The sequence below is a fragment of the Geotrypetes seraphini genome, chromosome 10, assembly GCF_902459505.1.
Source record: "Geotrypetes seraphini chromosome 10, aGeoSer1.1, whole genome shotgun sequence".
Classification (NCBI taxonomy): Eukaryota; Metazoa; Chordata; class Amphibia; order Gymnophiona; family Dermophiidae; genus Geotrypetes; species Geotrypetes seraphini.
The window spans coordinates 3,231,297-3,247,786 of NC_047093.1; the positions used below are offsets into that span (position 1 = coordinate 3,231,297).

The window sequence follows — 16,490 nt, forward strand, 5'->3', positions numbered from 1 at the left end:
CCCACCCCCTGTCTATGCCCTAATGACCCAATTTCCTTATCTTGACCCTCGTAGGGATCCCACATGGGTATCCCATTTCTTCTTAAAGTCTGGCACGCTGTCTGCCTCGATCACCTGCACTGGAAGCTTGTTCCAATGATCAACCACTCTCTCTGTGAAGAAATACTTTCTGGTGTCTGCAGCAGCCACTCTCTCCTCCTCTCCCTATTGGCTAAGGCTCTTAACATTTGCATCTCCTCTTCCTATAGGCTAAGGCTCTTTACACCTGCATTGTGATGTCATAGAACTTTCTGATTATAGAAACATAGAAACATGATGGCAGATAAAGGCCAAATGACCCATCATAGAAACATAGAAACATAGAGGATGACGGCAGAAAAGGGCTACAGCCCATCAAGTCTGCCCACTCTGCTTACCCACCCCCTGTCTATGCCCTAATGACCCAATTTCCTTATCTTGACCCTCGTAGGGATCCCACACGGGTATCCCATTTCTTCTTAAAGTCTGGCACGCTGTCTGCCTCGATCACCTGCACTGGAAGCTTGTTCCAATGATCAACCACTCTCTCTGTGAAGAAATACTTTCTGGTGTCGCCATGAAATTTTCCGCCCCTGAGTTTGAGCGGGTGCCCTCTTCTGGCCGAGGGTCCCTTGAGAAAGAAAATATCATCTTCCACTTCGACACGTCCCGTGAGGTACTTAAATGTTTCGATCATGTCTCCCCTCTTCCTACGTTCCTCGAGAGTGTAGAGCTGCTCATACTTCCATTTATCCATCGTTCCCAACTTGAATCCACAGACACGGTGCTTTGTATTGTGTTACTCTCACACGGTTTCCCTCTTATCCCTGGTTTAGAGCAGAAAAAAAATCTTACTCAGATACCAAAAATTGTCCAATATGTCAAGTTTGATTCAATTCAGCAAAAATGTATGGCAAACACCAGCGTGGGAACAAGTATCACTTCTGACCAAAGAACATACATCAGCCTAATAGTCTTTGAGCTATGCTTCAAACTGCAGACGCCATCGACAAGGTCTTATCCCATTTAGTTCCACAAAAGAACAAAGAAAGGCTCACATTAAATCACTCCTTTACTAACACAGAGCGCGGGTTTTAGCTCTGGCAGTGGCGGTAACTGTTTTGAAGCTTATAAGAATTCTATGAGCGGCGGAGCAGTTACCACTGCTGCTGGCGCTAAAACCTGCCCTATGCGTTAGTAAAAGAGGGGTCTGTTTGTAGCAGTTTAAAAAAATTGTTTTGCTCATCCCCTTTCTGTGATGTAATGGCAAAAGCAGTTAGTGTAGCGGAATTTGAAAAAGGGGTTGGACAAATTCCTGGAGGAAAAGTCCATTACTCGTACATGTTATTAAGGTAGACCTGGAAAAAGCCACTGTTCTTTAGCACTCTTCAGACCAGTAGAGGTTAATCTTTACGAATGCTTGGGCCGCTACTATTTAATATCTTCATAAACGATCTAGAAACAGGGACGAAGTGCGAGATAATAAAATTTGCGGACGACACTAAGCTATTTAATGGAGCTCGGACTACAGAGGACTGCAAAGAATTGCAAAGGGACTTGAACAAACTAGAAGAATGGGCAGCGAGATGGCAGATGAAGTTCAACGTTGAGAAATGTAAGGTATTACATGTGGGGAGCAGAGACTCGAGGTACAACTATACAATGGGAGGGATATTATTGAATAAGAGTACCCAGGAAAGGGACTTTGGGGTATTGGTGGACATGACAATGAAGCCGACGGCACAGTGTGCAGCGGCCGCTAAGAGAGCGAATAGAATGCTTGGTATAATCAAAAAGGGTATTACAGCCAGAACGAAAGAGGGTATCCTGCCATTGTATCGGGCGATGGTGCGCCCGCATTTGGAGTACTGCGTCCAATATTGGTCGCCGAACCTTAAGAAGGACATGGTGTTACTCGAGAGGGTTCAGAGGACAGCGACGCGTCTGTTAAAAGGGATGGAAAACCTGTCATATGCTGAGAGATTGGAGAAGCTGGGTCTCTTTTCCCTGGAGAAGAGGAGACTTAGAGGGGATATGATAGAGACTTATAAGATCATGAAGGGCATAGAGAGAGTAGAGAGGGACAGAAAGAGAGAGAGAAAGGGAGAGAGAGAGAGAGAGAAAGAGAGAGAGAGAGAAAGGGAGAGAGACAGAAATAGAGAGAGAGAGAAAGATTGGAGAAACTGGGTCTCTTTTCCCTGGAGAAGAGAAGACTTAGAGGGGATATGATAGAGACTTACAAGATCATGACGGGCATAGAGAGAGTAGAGAGGGACAGATTCTTCAAACTTTCAGAAAATAAAAAAACAAGAGGGCATTCAGAAAAGTTGAAAGGGGACAGATTCAAAACTAATGCTAGGAAGTTCTTCTTTACCCAACGTGTGGTGGACACCTGGAATGCACTTCCAGAGGATGTGATTGGGCAGAGTATGGTACTGGGGTTCAAGAAAGGATTGGACAAATTCCTACTGGAAAAGAGGATAGAGGGGTATAGATAGAAGATTACTGCACAGGTCCTGGACCTGCTGGGCCACCGCATGAGCGGACTGCTGGGCGCGATGGACCTCGGGTCTGACCCAGCAGAGGCATTTCTTATGTTCTTATGTTCAATCATGACCAGCAGGTGGAGACTGAAAACAAAACTGTGGAATAGTATATAATATATTCTCTTCTCTATTCTCATCAGTCTTCTTTCAGTCTCCAGCAGGTGTTGAGTGATCTGTACCCATCTCCCTTGGTAGGGCTGTTGGAATTTGTTTAGGGGTTTTTCTAGTCCCTGTTTTTGGCCAGACAGAGCTTGGGTGGGCCCTGTTTGGGGGTCCGTCCGACCTTGGAGGTGTAAAAACCGGTGGGTCTCGAGCGGGGTCCCTCCCCCCACTTCCTCCACCTCCCCACATTTTTTTAGAGGAGCCTCAGCAATAAGCCTTGCCCCCTACCTCAAGCAAGGCATATTGCTTTGAGAGCCTGTGGAGTCTGTTCTGAAAAGAAGAAAAAAAAAAAATTCCTGAGGTAGTGCTGGTCTGGAGGCTTGTTTCCCTTTAAGAAAACTGTATTTTACTGTATTTTTCATCGCGTAAGGAGCAATGAGCACTTCACAAGGGAAAAAGTGCTCATTGTGTTCCAGACGTGAGGCACTCGCGGCCGGCCTGTGCAAGCGGTGTTCAGGCCGGTGTGGTGAAAGAGCTCTGTCGGCAGCGGCTGCTGGCGCCCAGAGCTCCCCGCCGCTAGTGCCTCGCGAGTCGGCTAGGAGCAGTGGGGAAGCCCGGTCTTCCCCCACCGCCCCTGGAGGGATTCCCCGAACCGCCGACGGTCAGTGTGTAAAGGATTCCCTCTCAGCTGATATTTTGACAGCGGATGCTGACTCGCCTGTTTTAGCGGCTGGGACTGTTCAGGCTTCCCAGCCGCTAAAGGCCATGGAGGGAGCTTTTTTGGTGGGAACTTTGCCATTTTCTCAGTCTGGCCCCTTCATTTTGTCTACAACCTCAGGTGACCTTCCCCCTGTATTGGAAAAACAGGGGCAGGTTTCTGCTGGGTCCCCTGCTGTGGCAGGGAGTCCCTTGGGACCCTCGGGGGGTTTTTCCCCTGATTTCTTTTTTTCTTTGTGCAGAGCCTATTTTCAGGCGAATGGGGGTCCCGTATGCACCCAGGGGGATTCGGGGAGTGGGGTTTCCTCCGCGCCCCCTGTGGCTTTGCCTCCCTCTTCTGCTGTGGTATCCCCTCCTCCTCCTCCTCCCTCATCCAAGCGCCTGAGGGTGTCTTGGGATGAGGATTTGTGGTCTGAGGAGCGTGTTGGCCTGGATGAGGACCTGGACCCTTTTAAGGATTTCCAGGATCCTCTCGAGGGGATGGCCGCTGGCGGCGGGTTGTTGGATTTCCCATCCTCCGGCGAAGAGGCATCCGTAGTGCGCCTTTTTCAGAGGGATGAGCTACTGGACCTGATTCAACAGGTTTCCTCGGTGTTGTGTTTTGAAGATGCGCCACCGGAGACTCCACGTGTGGGGGACCCTCTGCTTAGGGAGATCCATACCGTTTTCTGCTCTATGCATCAGGATATTCGGGATATTGTACTGGCACAGTGGAAAACGCTGGAGATGCTGTTTCGGTTGGCGCATGCCATGGCTCGTTTGTATCCCATCCCGGAGGGGGTTCGGGCTACGTTAAAGTCACCAGTGGTTGACGCGTTGGTCTCGGCGATTTCTAAGCGGCATACCGTGCCTGTTGAGGGCGGTTCTGCCTTACAGGACTCTGAGGAGCATAAGTTGGAGACCATTCTTAAGCAAAATTTTCAGGTCTCTGCTTTTGGGGTCCAGGCAGCTATTTGTGGGAGGCTGGTGGCTCGCGCCATGTTTCAGTGGGCTGAGCGTGTCCTGGATCGGGAGTCTGATGACTGGTCCTTGGTGGATCAGGAGGTGGCAAAGATTGAGATGGCTGCCTCGTTCCTCTCAGATGCTCTTTATGACATGGTGCAGATTTCGGCTAAGTCTATGGCCTTAGGCGTGGCCGCGCAGCATATTTTGTGGCTTCGCGCTTGGTCGGCAGATGCAGTGTCCAAAGCTAAGCTTACTAAATTTTCCTTTCGGGGGTCTTTTTTTGTTTGGAGAGGACTTGGATAACTTGCTTCAGACTCTGACGGAATTTAAGGTGCCCCACCTGCCTGAGAACCGTGCCCACCCGGCGTCTTGGAGTGGCACTACCCGGGGGTGTTTGTGGGAGTTCCGCAAATATCGCCCTGGATGTAGGGCTACTTCTTTCCAGGCTTTGTGGTTTTCCCAGAATCAGTTTTATCAGCACATGCAGCCCTTTCGGGGGGCCCGTTGGGGGGCTGGGAATCCCTCCGCCGGTTCCCCCGCTGCCCGTCCTGCACAATGATGTCTTGCCGGCGCCTCCTTTGGTTCTGGTGGGTGCCTGGCTGCACTTCTTTTTTCCCAAGTGGGTGGAGATCACGTCCGATCAGTGGGTCCTGGAGGTGGTGCGGGACGGTTATGCCCTGGAGTTTGCCCACTCTCTGCCAGATCTTTTCCTAGCCTCTCCATGTCAGGCGACTTGGAAGATGCAGGCCTTTCGCCAGATCCTTCAGCGCTTTCTAGTTCTCAAAGCAGTTGTGCCAGTGCCCCCTCAGGAGTGCGGCACCTGCAGGTATTCCATTTACTATGTGGTGCTAAGAAGGAGGGGACTTTTCGGCCCATCCTGGATTTGAAGGGGATCAACTGGGCTCTCAAGATTCCCTCTTTTAGCATGGAAACACTGCGGTCTGTCATTCTGGCAGTTCAGCCGGGGGGAGTTTCTCACTTCTCTCGATCTGATGGAGGCCTACTTGCATGTTCCCATTCGGGCCTCTCATCAGCGCTTCCTTCGCTTTGCGATCTTGGGTCGGCACTATCAGTTCTGTGCGCTTCCCTTTGGCCTGGCCACGGCTCCCCGGACATTCACCAAGGTGATGGTGGTCATCGCAGCGGCCTTATGGTCGGAGGGCATTCTGGTGCACCCCTACCTGGACGACTGGTTGATTCGGGCGAAGTCATTGCAGGAGAGCACCTGGGTTATGGCTTGGGTGGTGGAGTTTCTTCGGTTGCTGGGCTGGGTGGTCAACCTTTCCAAGAGTCGGCTGGAGTACCTTGGGGTTCTTTTTGACATCTCCTTGGGGAAGGTCTTCCTTCCAGAGGCCTGGGTAAGCAAATTGGACTGGCCGAGGGTCTGGATGCTCTGGCTCAACCATGGCCAATGGAGGGGCTGTTGTACGTGTTCCCTCCGTGGCTATTAGTGGGCAAAGTTCTTCTCCGCATTGTTCGCCATCCAGGTCTTGTGGGATCTTTAAGGAAGTAAATTCAGGGGGGGATACTTGGAATGGGCAGACTTGGTGGGCTGTAGCCCTTTTCTGCCGCTTTTTTCTATGTTTCTATGTTCTGGTGGCTCCAGATTGGCCTTGACGTCCATGGTACACGGATCTGGTGAGGCATCTAGTGGCGGATCCTTTTCCTCTGCCTCTCTTGGACACCCTTCTGACGCAGGGTCCCATTCCCATGTTTGACCCGTCTCCCTTCTGTCTTACAGCTTGGCTCTTGAAAGGGGTCGCCTTGATAAAAAGGAGTATTCAGATAAAGTGATCTCTACATTCTTGGGGTCCCGGAGGCTTTCTACCTCTCAGGCTTATGTGCGGGTTTGGCGTCTCTTTGAGAGGTAGTGCCAGGCGCGAGGAGTAGTCTCTTTTCACGCTTCCCTGCCTAACATCCTAGAATTCTTGCAAGATGGCCTGGATAGAGGCCTGGCTTAGTCTTCTCTCTGGGTTCAGCTTGCGGCCTTGTCAGCCTTTCGGGGGTTAGTGACAGGTCAGCGTTTGACAGCTATTCCTGATGTGATTCGCTTTTTGCGGGTAGCCAGGTTGCTCAGGCCTCCCGTGCGGCCCTTTGTTCCATCTTGGGATCTCAATCTGGTTCTATCTGTTCTGGTGCATCCGCCCTTCGAACTGTTGGGCGGCTGCTCTTTGAAGGACCTTACTCTGAAGGCGGTCTTTTTGGTGGCCAATACTTCCGCTAGGTGTGTTTCTGAGCTACAGGCTTTCTCTTGTAGGGCTCCCTTCTTGGTTTTCTAGGGAGCGGGTTGTCTTGAGGCCTGTTCCTTCCTTTCTGCCAAAAGTAGTTTCTCCTTTTCATGTCAATCAATCTGTGGTCCTCCCAGTCTTGGGTAGTCGGGAGGGCTCTTCTGAGCTGCGCAAGTTGGATGTTGGTCGGGTCTTTCGCTCTTATGTGCAGCGGACCCAGGAGATCAGGAAATCAGATCATCTCTTTGTCCTTCTGGTGGGTCCTCGTAGGGGTTATGGCGCTTCTAAGGCTACTATTGCGCACTGGATCAAGGAGACTATTGCTTCTGCTTATATTCTGAGACAAAAGCCCGTTCCGGAGTTTCTCAAGGCTCATTCCACTCAGGGTTAGGTGGCTTCTTGGGCTGAGTCGTCGCTCGTGCCTCCAGTGGACATTTGTAAGGCTACGGTTTGGTCTTCCTTGCATTCCTTTGTCAGACACTATCGGGTAGATGTTCAGACGCGTTGGGACGCGGCATTCGGTGAGTATGTTCTGGTGTCAGCCCTTTGGGGGTCCCGCCCGTGATGGGAACTGCTTTGGTATGTCCCATTCGTAAAGATTAACCTCTACTAGTCTGGAGAGTACTAAAGAAGGAGAAATTAGGTTATTACCTGCTAATTTACGTTCTTTTAGTTTCTTCAGACCAGTAGAGGTCCCCACCCTGTCTGTTATTGTTGTGTTGAGGCTGTTGCGCGGGCAGTTTTGTTTTTTGCTGCGGGTTGTAGTATTTTTCTAGGGCCGGAGAATATTAAAGAACAGCGGCTGTGGCTCGGCTGGCTTAGCTAGCGAGATGTGGGGACATTTTCCTTTTGGTATTTCTCCTCTGCATTTTCCAAAAGCATTTTGAGTACATTAGTTGTTACTCCTGTTCAGAGTATTATTTATTTCTGTTTCCAGTTCTTAGTTCTGCTTGGCTATTCGGCAGACTGATAGGAATAGGGTAAGGTATCTCTTATGTACTATTCCACAGTTTTGTTTTCAGTCTCCACCTGCTGGTCATGATTGGATATATACCCATTCGTAAAGATTAACCTCTACTGGTCTGGAGAAGCTAAAAGAAAGTAAATTAGCAGGTAAGAACCTAATTTCTCCTTTATCCCCAATGTTAAGTACCTTAGAGTCTTGCTATTTGGGGGGATTCTGCCAGGTGTAACTCATATGGTCTTAAGTTTATTTATTTATTTATTTTTTGCTGATGCCTGATACTATTTACACATAGTCCCAGTTATAAAGTAAACCCTATCAATTTGTTTCAAAGCATGTTTTCTACTAGGAGGTTATATGACTCTTTTTTCCCCTTTTTGTCGAATTCTGCATGTATATATTATGACATTTTGCCAGTACACCCCTTAGTTCTTCACATGTCTAAAAATGTTACATTTATTTAATAGATATCTCAGGGCTGTTTGTTGCTAGAATTTTATTTTAAACCATTAGCATATGGTATAAGAATAACTGCTTAAATTAAATTTAAATTGGAGACCCCTACAAGACTTAGGACTAATGGATAGGTACCTGGAGGACAAAGGGATTGAGGGGTACAGATAGGAGTAGAGGTAGGTTATAGGGATAGGATTAGAGGATTAGAGGTAAGTTACAAAATTAGTCTGGGACCACTGTTCAGGCAATAGGCTTGATGGGCTGCCGCGGGAGCGGACCGCTGGGCAAGATGGACCACTGGTCTGTCTCAGCGGAGGCACCTTCTTATGTTCTTATGTTCTTAGTGTGGGGACCTCTGAGGTAGGCTGGGTGACACAGTCTGTCTTTCCATATTTCCAGGGTCTGACTTTTGCTCAGTGATTCTATCATTTGTTCTTTCTGCTTTTCCAGCAAGTTTGGGATAAGAGCTACTTGGAAGAGGAGCTGTCAAAGGTTCTGAAACCGTCAGGGGAGTAAGCAACGAGCCACTGCCTGGAGCCCCTGCTCAGACCACTTCTCCCCACTCCACAATCAGCTTCATAAAATCAATATCAAACGCAAACTCATGCTCATCTCTGTCTGGGTAGGAACGTTGCCATGGTTTATGAGCCACTTGTCAATCTGTAGAACAGAAGAAAGGTACAATTTCAACACCTTCTTTGACACCATCGTTTCATTCTCTAGAGTCTAGACCACCATCACTGGAAATGGTTACCAACCCTCTGAAACAAACCCTAGTGTGGCCACTGGACGCAGAATCTCCTGAGATGTAACCCTGTTAGTATTACTGGATGCAAAACCCTTTGAAGAACCCTCTGTCATAAACCCAGATGGACCAATAAGACTGAGAAACGTATCAGGATTTATTTTGCTTCAATATTTGACATATGCAGTTGGTTTTAAATGTCATTGAAATAACTCTTTGAAAATCATCTTTAGCTATTTGTATACTATTCAAGTGTCTGTATATCTTGAAAGTATTTTTTGGATATATTAATATATTTTTAATATGGTTTTGAGAGGCGAGTGACCTTAAATATCTGACATCTTTATGTCAATGTATTTGTGACCTATGAAGGACATTTTTTCATATCCTTCATAGGTCACAAGATAAGAGCTGAGGGACAGTGATATGTGTAAAAAGCCCCGAGAGGGAGATTCATAGGAAGGAAAAAATCTCTAAAAGAAGCATAGTTGGAACAGGATAGAGCTCTGAGAGGAAGAAATGTGGGAAAAGAAAAAGCCCCAGAAGAGGGAAGGAGCCTGAAAGGGAGATTCATAGGACAAGAAAAATACCTCCCCCCCAAAAAAAAGGCTACATGAGGCAGGAAAGGACTCTGACAAGGGGGACAGCAAAAGGTTTCCAAAAGGAACTTGGGCCTGGAAAGAGCTTCCTGAGGGGTACATGGATCTGGTACACATGAGAGAGATACACAAAGAGAATCTATAGGGACAGACAGAGCAGCTAAGGAGGAGCTGGGTGCTATCTCTCAGACACAGCTGTAGGCAAGGACCCCTGTCTGGGTGGAGTAGCCTGGTGTATAGGTTAAGTCTCCAATTTCTCAGACTTGAAAGCATCTCTGCTCGAAGTCAGCAAATAATGAAGGGAACCAAAGGTCCCGTTGGCCAACCGCTGGCTCTTTGGAAAGGACTGTGCATTCTCCTATGCAGAATGAAGCTCCACTTTATAGCACTGCTGATCTTAGGTAAGTTCTCATCTCTCTCGCACTCCCCCTCCTCCCCTTTTCCTTTTGCACGACTGCATTTTGGGACACAGAAGCAACAGTCTGATGCAGCCAAGGACCCTAACAGTCTCTTTCAAGATAGACACACATAGTGCCAAATTCTAGGAGACAGACACCAGCAGAGAACATTTATGGCAAAAGAAATGCATACACTCCAGGAACCAGGAATCAAATAGTATCTTAGCGGAACAGTTTTCAAAGTCCTTTCTGTGGGTATGAATTTGATGACAGAATATAGTCTGTGGGTTAAAGTGTCAGACTTTTAGCTGCATTTCACGAAGGGTATTTAAGTCAGGAACCACCGGACAGATCAGGTTTTTAAATGGAGGCCCTTTATTTTCCACAGATAAAATCTTTTTTTATTGAAAGCTGCTAATAACTTGGGGAGTCATTTCGGAGCGGTTTATATGAGCTTCTGTAAAGGTGTTACAATACAGAGTTAGCGTTTTCTGCCCTCTTAAACCATAAAGTAGCCACATAATGTGGGTCCAGAAGTTCACATGGGTTGTGAGCCTGGAGTTCATTGTTTGTCTTTGAAACTTGGTGCAATTTCCTTTTTCCAAAGCAATTTTTTCCTAGCACAGCTGTTTTTGTGCGTAAATGTTTTTTTTATATCCGTGTATAGGTTACCACAAAGTGAGTGTGCGGTGCTCCCATTTCCAAATATGCACATGCATCGTTTTGAAGCTTTGACGTTACCCATACCCTATTTGCACATTTATTACATCCAATGTTAACATGCAGATCAAAATGGTGCTGATATTCAGACAGCAGGAGGCTGGCCACATATATTCAATGGCCACTGAACATTGGGTTTAGCTAAGTCAATTTTCAGCACTGGCTAAGATTTGTGTGGCCTGATTTGGCTGCGCTTAAGATTGGCAGCTACCATGTGATATATTCTGCAGAGCGGCAGCTACTGAATATTAGTGGTTAGCCAGCCAAATGCTATGTAACCGACCAGAAGCCAAATATCGGGCGCATTGTGAACAGCATCTGGCAGTTCCCCCCATTCTGTTGAAACTGGAGCTGGGATCCAGCATCACGAACTGAGCAGAGGCTACTCTAGCAATGGATTTAGGTTGTAAAAGAGAAGTATGTACAAATTAAATGCATAAATTCACAAATACCCAGGTAATTTAAGAACATAAGAATTGCAGAAACCCAAAGAGTAGCAACATTCCAGAGCTGAGATTGTGATGTCATAAGGCCTAAGAGCCAACCTCAGCAGTGATGTCACAATGCCTCATTCCACCAATACCTAAGAGCCAACCTCAGCAGTGATGTCACAATGCCTCATTCCACCAATGCCTAAGAGCCAACCTCAGCAATGATGTCACAATGGCTTGATTGCCCTATATTTGGCTCACATAAGAGCTGCCATACTGGGACCATCAAGCCCAGTATCCTGTTTCCAACAGTGGCAACCCAGATCCCAAGTCCCTGGCAGAACCCCAAAGAGTAGCAACATTCCAGAGCTGAGATTGTGATGTCATAATGCCTAAGAGCCAACCTCAGCAGTGATGTCACAATGGCACGATTGTCCTATATTTGGCTCACATAAGAGCTGCCATACTGGGACAGACCGAAGGTCCATCAAGCCCAGCATCCTGTTTCCAGTGACCAACCCAGGTCACAAGTACCTGGCAAGATCCTAAGGAGAAAAACAGATTTTATGGTTTACGGGTCTTGCCACATCTGTGTAGAAAGATCCGACGTTTCAGCCATCATGCTGTGGCCCAGCATGATAGCTGAAACGTCGGTTCTTTCTCCACAGACGCGGCAATACCTGGAAACCTGCTACAATCATGACGCCAGCTGTGGAAGCCTATGAGAACAGATTTTATGCTGCTTATCCTTGGAATAAGCAGTGGATTGCCTTAAGCCTATGGATTTCTCTTTTAGGAAATTATACAAACCTTTTTTAAACCCTGCTAAGTTAACTCATTTAGCTGATTGGCTACAGGCCACCTGAAATCATGGTTCCCTACATATAACAACTGGGTGTCACTGTTGCATGATAGTCAGGCTCCCTTCAGAAGGGCCTGGGTTTGAGAACACAGATCCCATTAACTCATGCATTGTAATCTGGCCGAATGCAAATGGATTATTCTCGGGAAAAAACAATCATAACTCCTAGGTACACAATGCTTGGTTCCACTTTACAAGTCATAACCCAGGAAAAGGATCTTGGAGTTAGTGTGAACAATCCATTAAAAAATCCTCAGATAGAAGAGCTAATAAAAGAATGGACGTAAGCTGGCACCAAGGTCACTTGGGTGCTCCAAGCTATAGGAGGAAGAGGGTGTCTGCATCTGATGAGGTGGACGGGATCTAGCTCTGAGCACCTCACTCTTTGATCAGTAGAGCCCTGTTACACCCAGGTAGTCTGAGCCTGGGGCTTTTAAGGAAACCAATTCAATGGGCTGAGAGCTTCTTTGGAGAGCCCCTTTCACCATGGCACCCCTGGGCAGCTATCAACTCTGTATTTGGGAAATTCAGCTCTGACTAGCCCAAAGACTTGGCCTGTATGTCATCTCCACTGCTGCTTTGTGAAGTTTTGGTTTCCAAACACTCAGCTGGGACTGTCGGTACAGCAACATCTACTGACCAAGGGCAAGGGGTCCACTGCTCTAGAGAACTGCCCCTCCGAGTGGGGATTGCTGCTCTTCTTTTAGAAGTAAGCTCTGTTGAGGTAGAATTTTAATTATAAACATAAAAACATAAGAATTGCCGCTGCTGGGTCAGACCAGTGGTCCATCGTGCCCAGCAGTCCGCTCACACGGCGGCCCTTAGGTCAAAGACCAGTGCCCTACTTGAGTCTAGCCTGAAAGGGGACTCTTCCCGTGCTTAGGGAAAGATTGAAGAACACTGATAATGGTTCCGCCAAGACTTCACTCAACTCTCTGAGCACCCTGTGGTGTAGGTTGTCTGGTCCCATGGCTTTGTTCACTTTGAGTCTTGAAAGTTCGCAGTGGACATAAACTTGAAGTCTTGAAACGGGTCTTTCTGGCTTTCCCTTGTCTGTAACTGTGGACCAGATCCCGGCGCCTCATGGTCTGATTAGCTTTGACTGGGTAACAAGGCAACTAGATGCCGGGGAGTCCCTAGACTTAGTGTATTTGGACTTCAGCAAAGCCTTTGATAGCGTCCCACACCGCAGATTGTTGAACAAGCTGAAATTGCTGGGATTAGGGGAAACATTAACTGCATGGGTTAAGGATTGGCTGAGCGGTAGACTTCAGAGGGTGATAGTAAATGGTACCCCATCCAAAACATCGGATGTGACCAGCGGAGTGCCACAAGGCTCGGTCTTGGGCCCAATCCTATTCAACATATTCATAAGTGATATGACCCAAGGGCTTAAAGGAAAAATATCATTGTTCGCCAACGACACCAAACTGTGCAACATAGTAGGTAAAAGCACTTTGCCTGACAGTATGATGCAGGACCTACTACTATTGAAGCAATGATCATCGACTTGGCAGCTCAACTTCAATGCTAAAAAATGTAAAGTGATGCACTTGGGTAAAAGAAATCTGTGTAGAACTTACACGCTAAATGGTGAGACCTTAGCTAGGACCAAGGCAGAACAGGATTTAGGAGTAATCATTAGTGATGACATGAAAACTGCCAATCAAGTGGAAAAGGCTTCCTCCAAGGCAAGGCAAATGATGGGTTGTATCTGTAGAGGTTTTGTCAGCAGGAAGTCAGAAGTCATAATGCCACTGTACAGATCCATGGTGAGACCTCATTTGGAATATTGTGTTCAATTCTGGAGACCACATTACCGGAAAGATGTGCTGAGAATTGAGTCGGTACAGCGGATGGCCACCAGGATGGTCTCGGGGCTCAAGGATGAAGTAAGGCTGAATAAATTGCAGCTGTACTCGCTTGAGGAACGAAGAGAGAGAGGGGACATGATTGAGACATTTAAATATATCATGGGCCGTATTGAGGTGGAAGAGGATATCTTCCGTCTTATAGGACATCCGCTGAAAATCAGGGGAGGGAAATTTCATGGTGACTCCAGAAAGTATTTCTTCACCGAAAGGGTGGTCGATCATTGGAACAAACTCCCACTGCAGGTGATTGAGGCAAACAGCGTGGCAGATTTTAAAAATAAATGGGATATTCACGCGGGATCTCTAATGCTGTAAAGGAGGGGGTGAGTCGGCAAAATCAGGGCGCAGGGTCACTGGAGTGGGCAGACTTGATGGGCTGTGGCCCTTTTCTGCCGTCATTTTTCTACATTTCTATGTTTCTACCTGCCTACATTCTGGTTCAGTGGGAACCTGTCTCACCTTGTCTTGAATCCCTGGAAGGTGTTTTCCTCTATAATAGCCTCCAGAAGAGCGTTCCAGTTTTCTACCACTCTCTGGGTGAAGAAGAAATTATTTACGTTTATAAGGAATCTATCCCCTTTTAACTTTAGCGAGTGCCCTCTTGTTCTCTCCACCTTGGAGAAGGTGAACAATCTCTATTCCCTTCATTATCTTGAATGTTTCAATCATGTCCCCTCTTTTCAAGGGAGAAGAGGCCCAGCTTCTCTAGCCTCTCATTGTACGGCAACTCCTCCAATCCCTTAACCATTTTTGTCGCTCTTCTCTGGACTCTTTAGAGTAGTACTATGTCCACGTAGAGATCCCACGTGGATGTCCCATTTATTCTTAAAGTCGAGCACGCTAGTGGCCTTGATCACCTGCACCGGTAGTTTGTTCCAGTGATCCACCACCCTTTCTGTAAAGAAATACTTCCTGGTGTCACCACCAAATCGATTTGGTGGTGACACCAGGAAGTATTTCTTTACAGAAAGGGTGGTGGATCACTGGAACAAACTACCGGTGCAGGTGATCAAGGCCACTAGCGTGCTCGACTTTAAGAATAAATGGGACATCCACGTGAGATCTCTACGTGGGTCGAGCAGCACTCTGACTTAATGGGGTGGGACAATAGAGTGGGCAGACTTGATGGGCTATAGCCCTTTTCTGCCGTCATCTTTCTATGTTTCTATGTCCTTTTTCATGTATGGCGACAAGTGTTGGACGTAGTATTCCAGGAGGGGGTGCACCATGGCCTGGTACAGCAGAATGATAACCTTCTCTGATCTATTTGTGATCCCCTTCTTAATCATTCCTAGCATTCTGTTCACCCTTTACGCTGCTGCCGCACATTGCGCGGACTGCCTCATTGACTTGTCTACAAGTACTCCCGAGTCTCTTTCCTGGGGGGGGTCTTTCCGAGTATCGCACCAGACATCCTGTATTCCTGCATATAATTTTTGTTACCGACATGCATCACCTTGCACTTATCCACGTTGAACCTCGTTTGCCATTTCGCAGCCCATTCCTCGAGCATGTTTATGTCTCGTAGGTCTTCGCAATCCTTCTGTATCTTCACTACTCTGAATAACTTTGTATCATCTGCAAATTTAATCACCTCACTCGTTGTACCAATTTCCAGGTCATTTATAAATATGTTGAAGAGCATGGGCCCAAGCACCGAACCCTGCGGCACTCCACTCGTGACGCTTTTCCAGTACAAATATTGTCCATTTACCCCACTCTCTGTTTCCTATCCGCCAACCAGTTTTTAATCCACGTCAGAAACCACTTTACAGGTCGCGGACCTGATGGGCTGCCGCGGGAGCAGACCGCTGGGCGAGATGGACCTCTGGTCTGACCCAGTGGAGGCAACTTCTTATGTTCTTATGAGTATATCACCCTTTATTCCATGGCTTGCAATTTTTCAAAGTAGTCATTCATGCGGGACCTTATCGAACGCCTTCTGAAAATCCAGATATACAATGTCATAAGAACATAAGAAATGCCTCTGCTGGGTCAGACCAGAGGTCCATCGCGCCCAGCAGTCCACTCACGCGGTGGCCCATCAGGTCCAGGACCTGTACAGTAATTCTCTATCTATACCCTTCAATCCCCTTTTCCTTCAGGAAATCATCTAATCCCTTCTTGAAATCCAATAGCGTACTTTGTCCTATCACACCCTCTGGAAGCGCATTCCAGGTGTCCACCACCCTTTGGGTGAAGAACTTCCTAGTATTGGTTCTGAATCTGTCCCCTCTTAATTTTTCTGAATGCTCTCTCATTCTTGTAGTTTTTGAGAGTTTGAAGAATCTGTCCCTATCCACTTTCTCTATGCCCTTCATGATCTCTTATCATGTCCCCTCTAAGCCTTCGCTTCTCCAGGGAAAAGAGCCCCAGTTTCTCTAATCTCTCAGCATATGAAAGGTTTTCCATACCTTTTATCAATCGTGTCGCTCTTTTCTGAACCTTCTTGAGTATTGCCATATCCTTCTTAAGGTACGGCGACCAATACTGGACGCAGTACTCAAGATGCGGGCGCATCATCACCCGATATAACGGCAGGATAACATCCTTCGTTCTGGTTGTAATACCTTTCTTGATAATACCTAGCATTCTGTTCTCCTTCTTTGAGGCCGCTGTGCACTGTGCCGATGGCTTCATCGTCTTATCCACCAGTACTCCTAAGTCCTTCTCTAGGCTACTTTCACCCATTACCAGCCCTCCCATCGTATAGCTGTACATTGGGTTTCTGTTTCCTATATGCAAGACTTTACATTTCTCTACATTAAAGTTCATCTGCCATTTATTCGCCCACTCTCCCAGTTTTTGTTCAGGTCCTTTTGTAAATCTTCACAGTCCTGTTTAGTCCTAACCCCACTGGGTCACCCTTGTGTATCTGCCTGTTT

The 16,490-nt window shown here is 47.2% G+C and overlaps 2 protein-coding genes across 5 annotated transcripts in view; both read left to right on the plus strand.

The window, feature by feature from the left end:
• TMC8 (transmembrane channel like 8) overlaps positions 1–9,034 on the plus strand; it is a 42,263-nt gene extending 33,229 nt beyond the window's left edge. For 3 of the 4 annotated variants that reach the window (XM_033962062.1, XM_033962060.1, XM_033962061.1), the window contains one exon: positions 8,427–9,034. In XM_033962062.1, the coding sequence (XP_033817953.1) occupies positions 8,427–8,492 (66 nt within the window). In that variant the 3' untranslated portion in view covers positions 8,493–9,034. The remainder of the gene's footprint in view (positions 1–8,426) is intronic. The other variant, XR_004540957.1, reaches the window with a different exon arrangement.
• A 506-nt stretch (positions 9,035–9,540) lies between these two features.
• Positions 9,541–16,490, plus strand: part of SYNGR2 (synaptogyrin 2) — a 41,157-nt gene continuing 34,207 nt past the window's right edge. Inside the window, 1 exon segment of the mRNA XM_033960507.1 lies at positions 9,541–9,721. The gene's annotated coding sequence lies outside the window, so the exon portion shown is untranslated.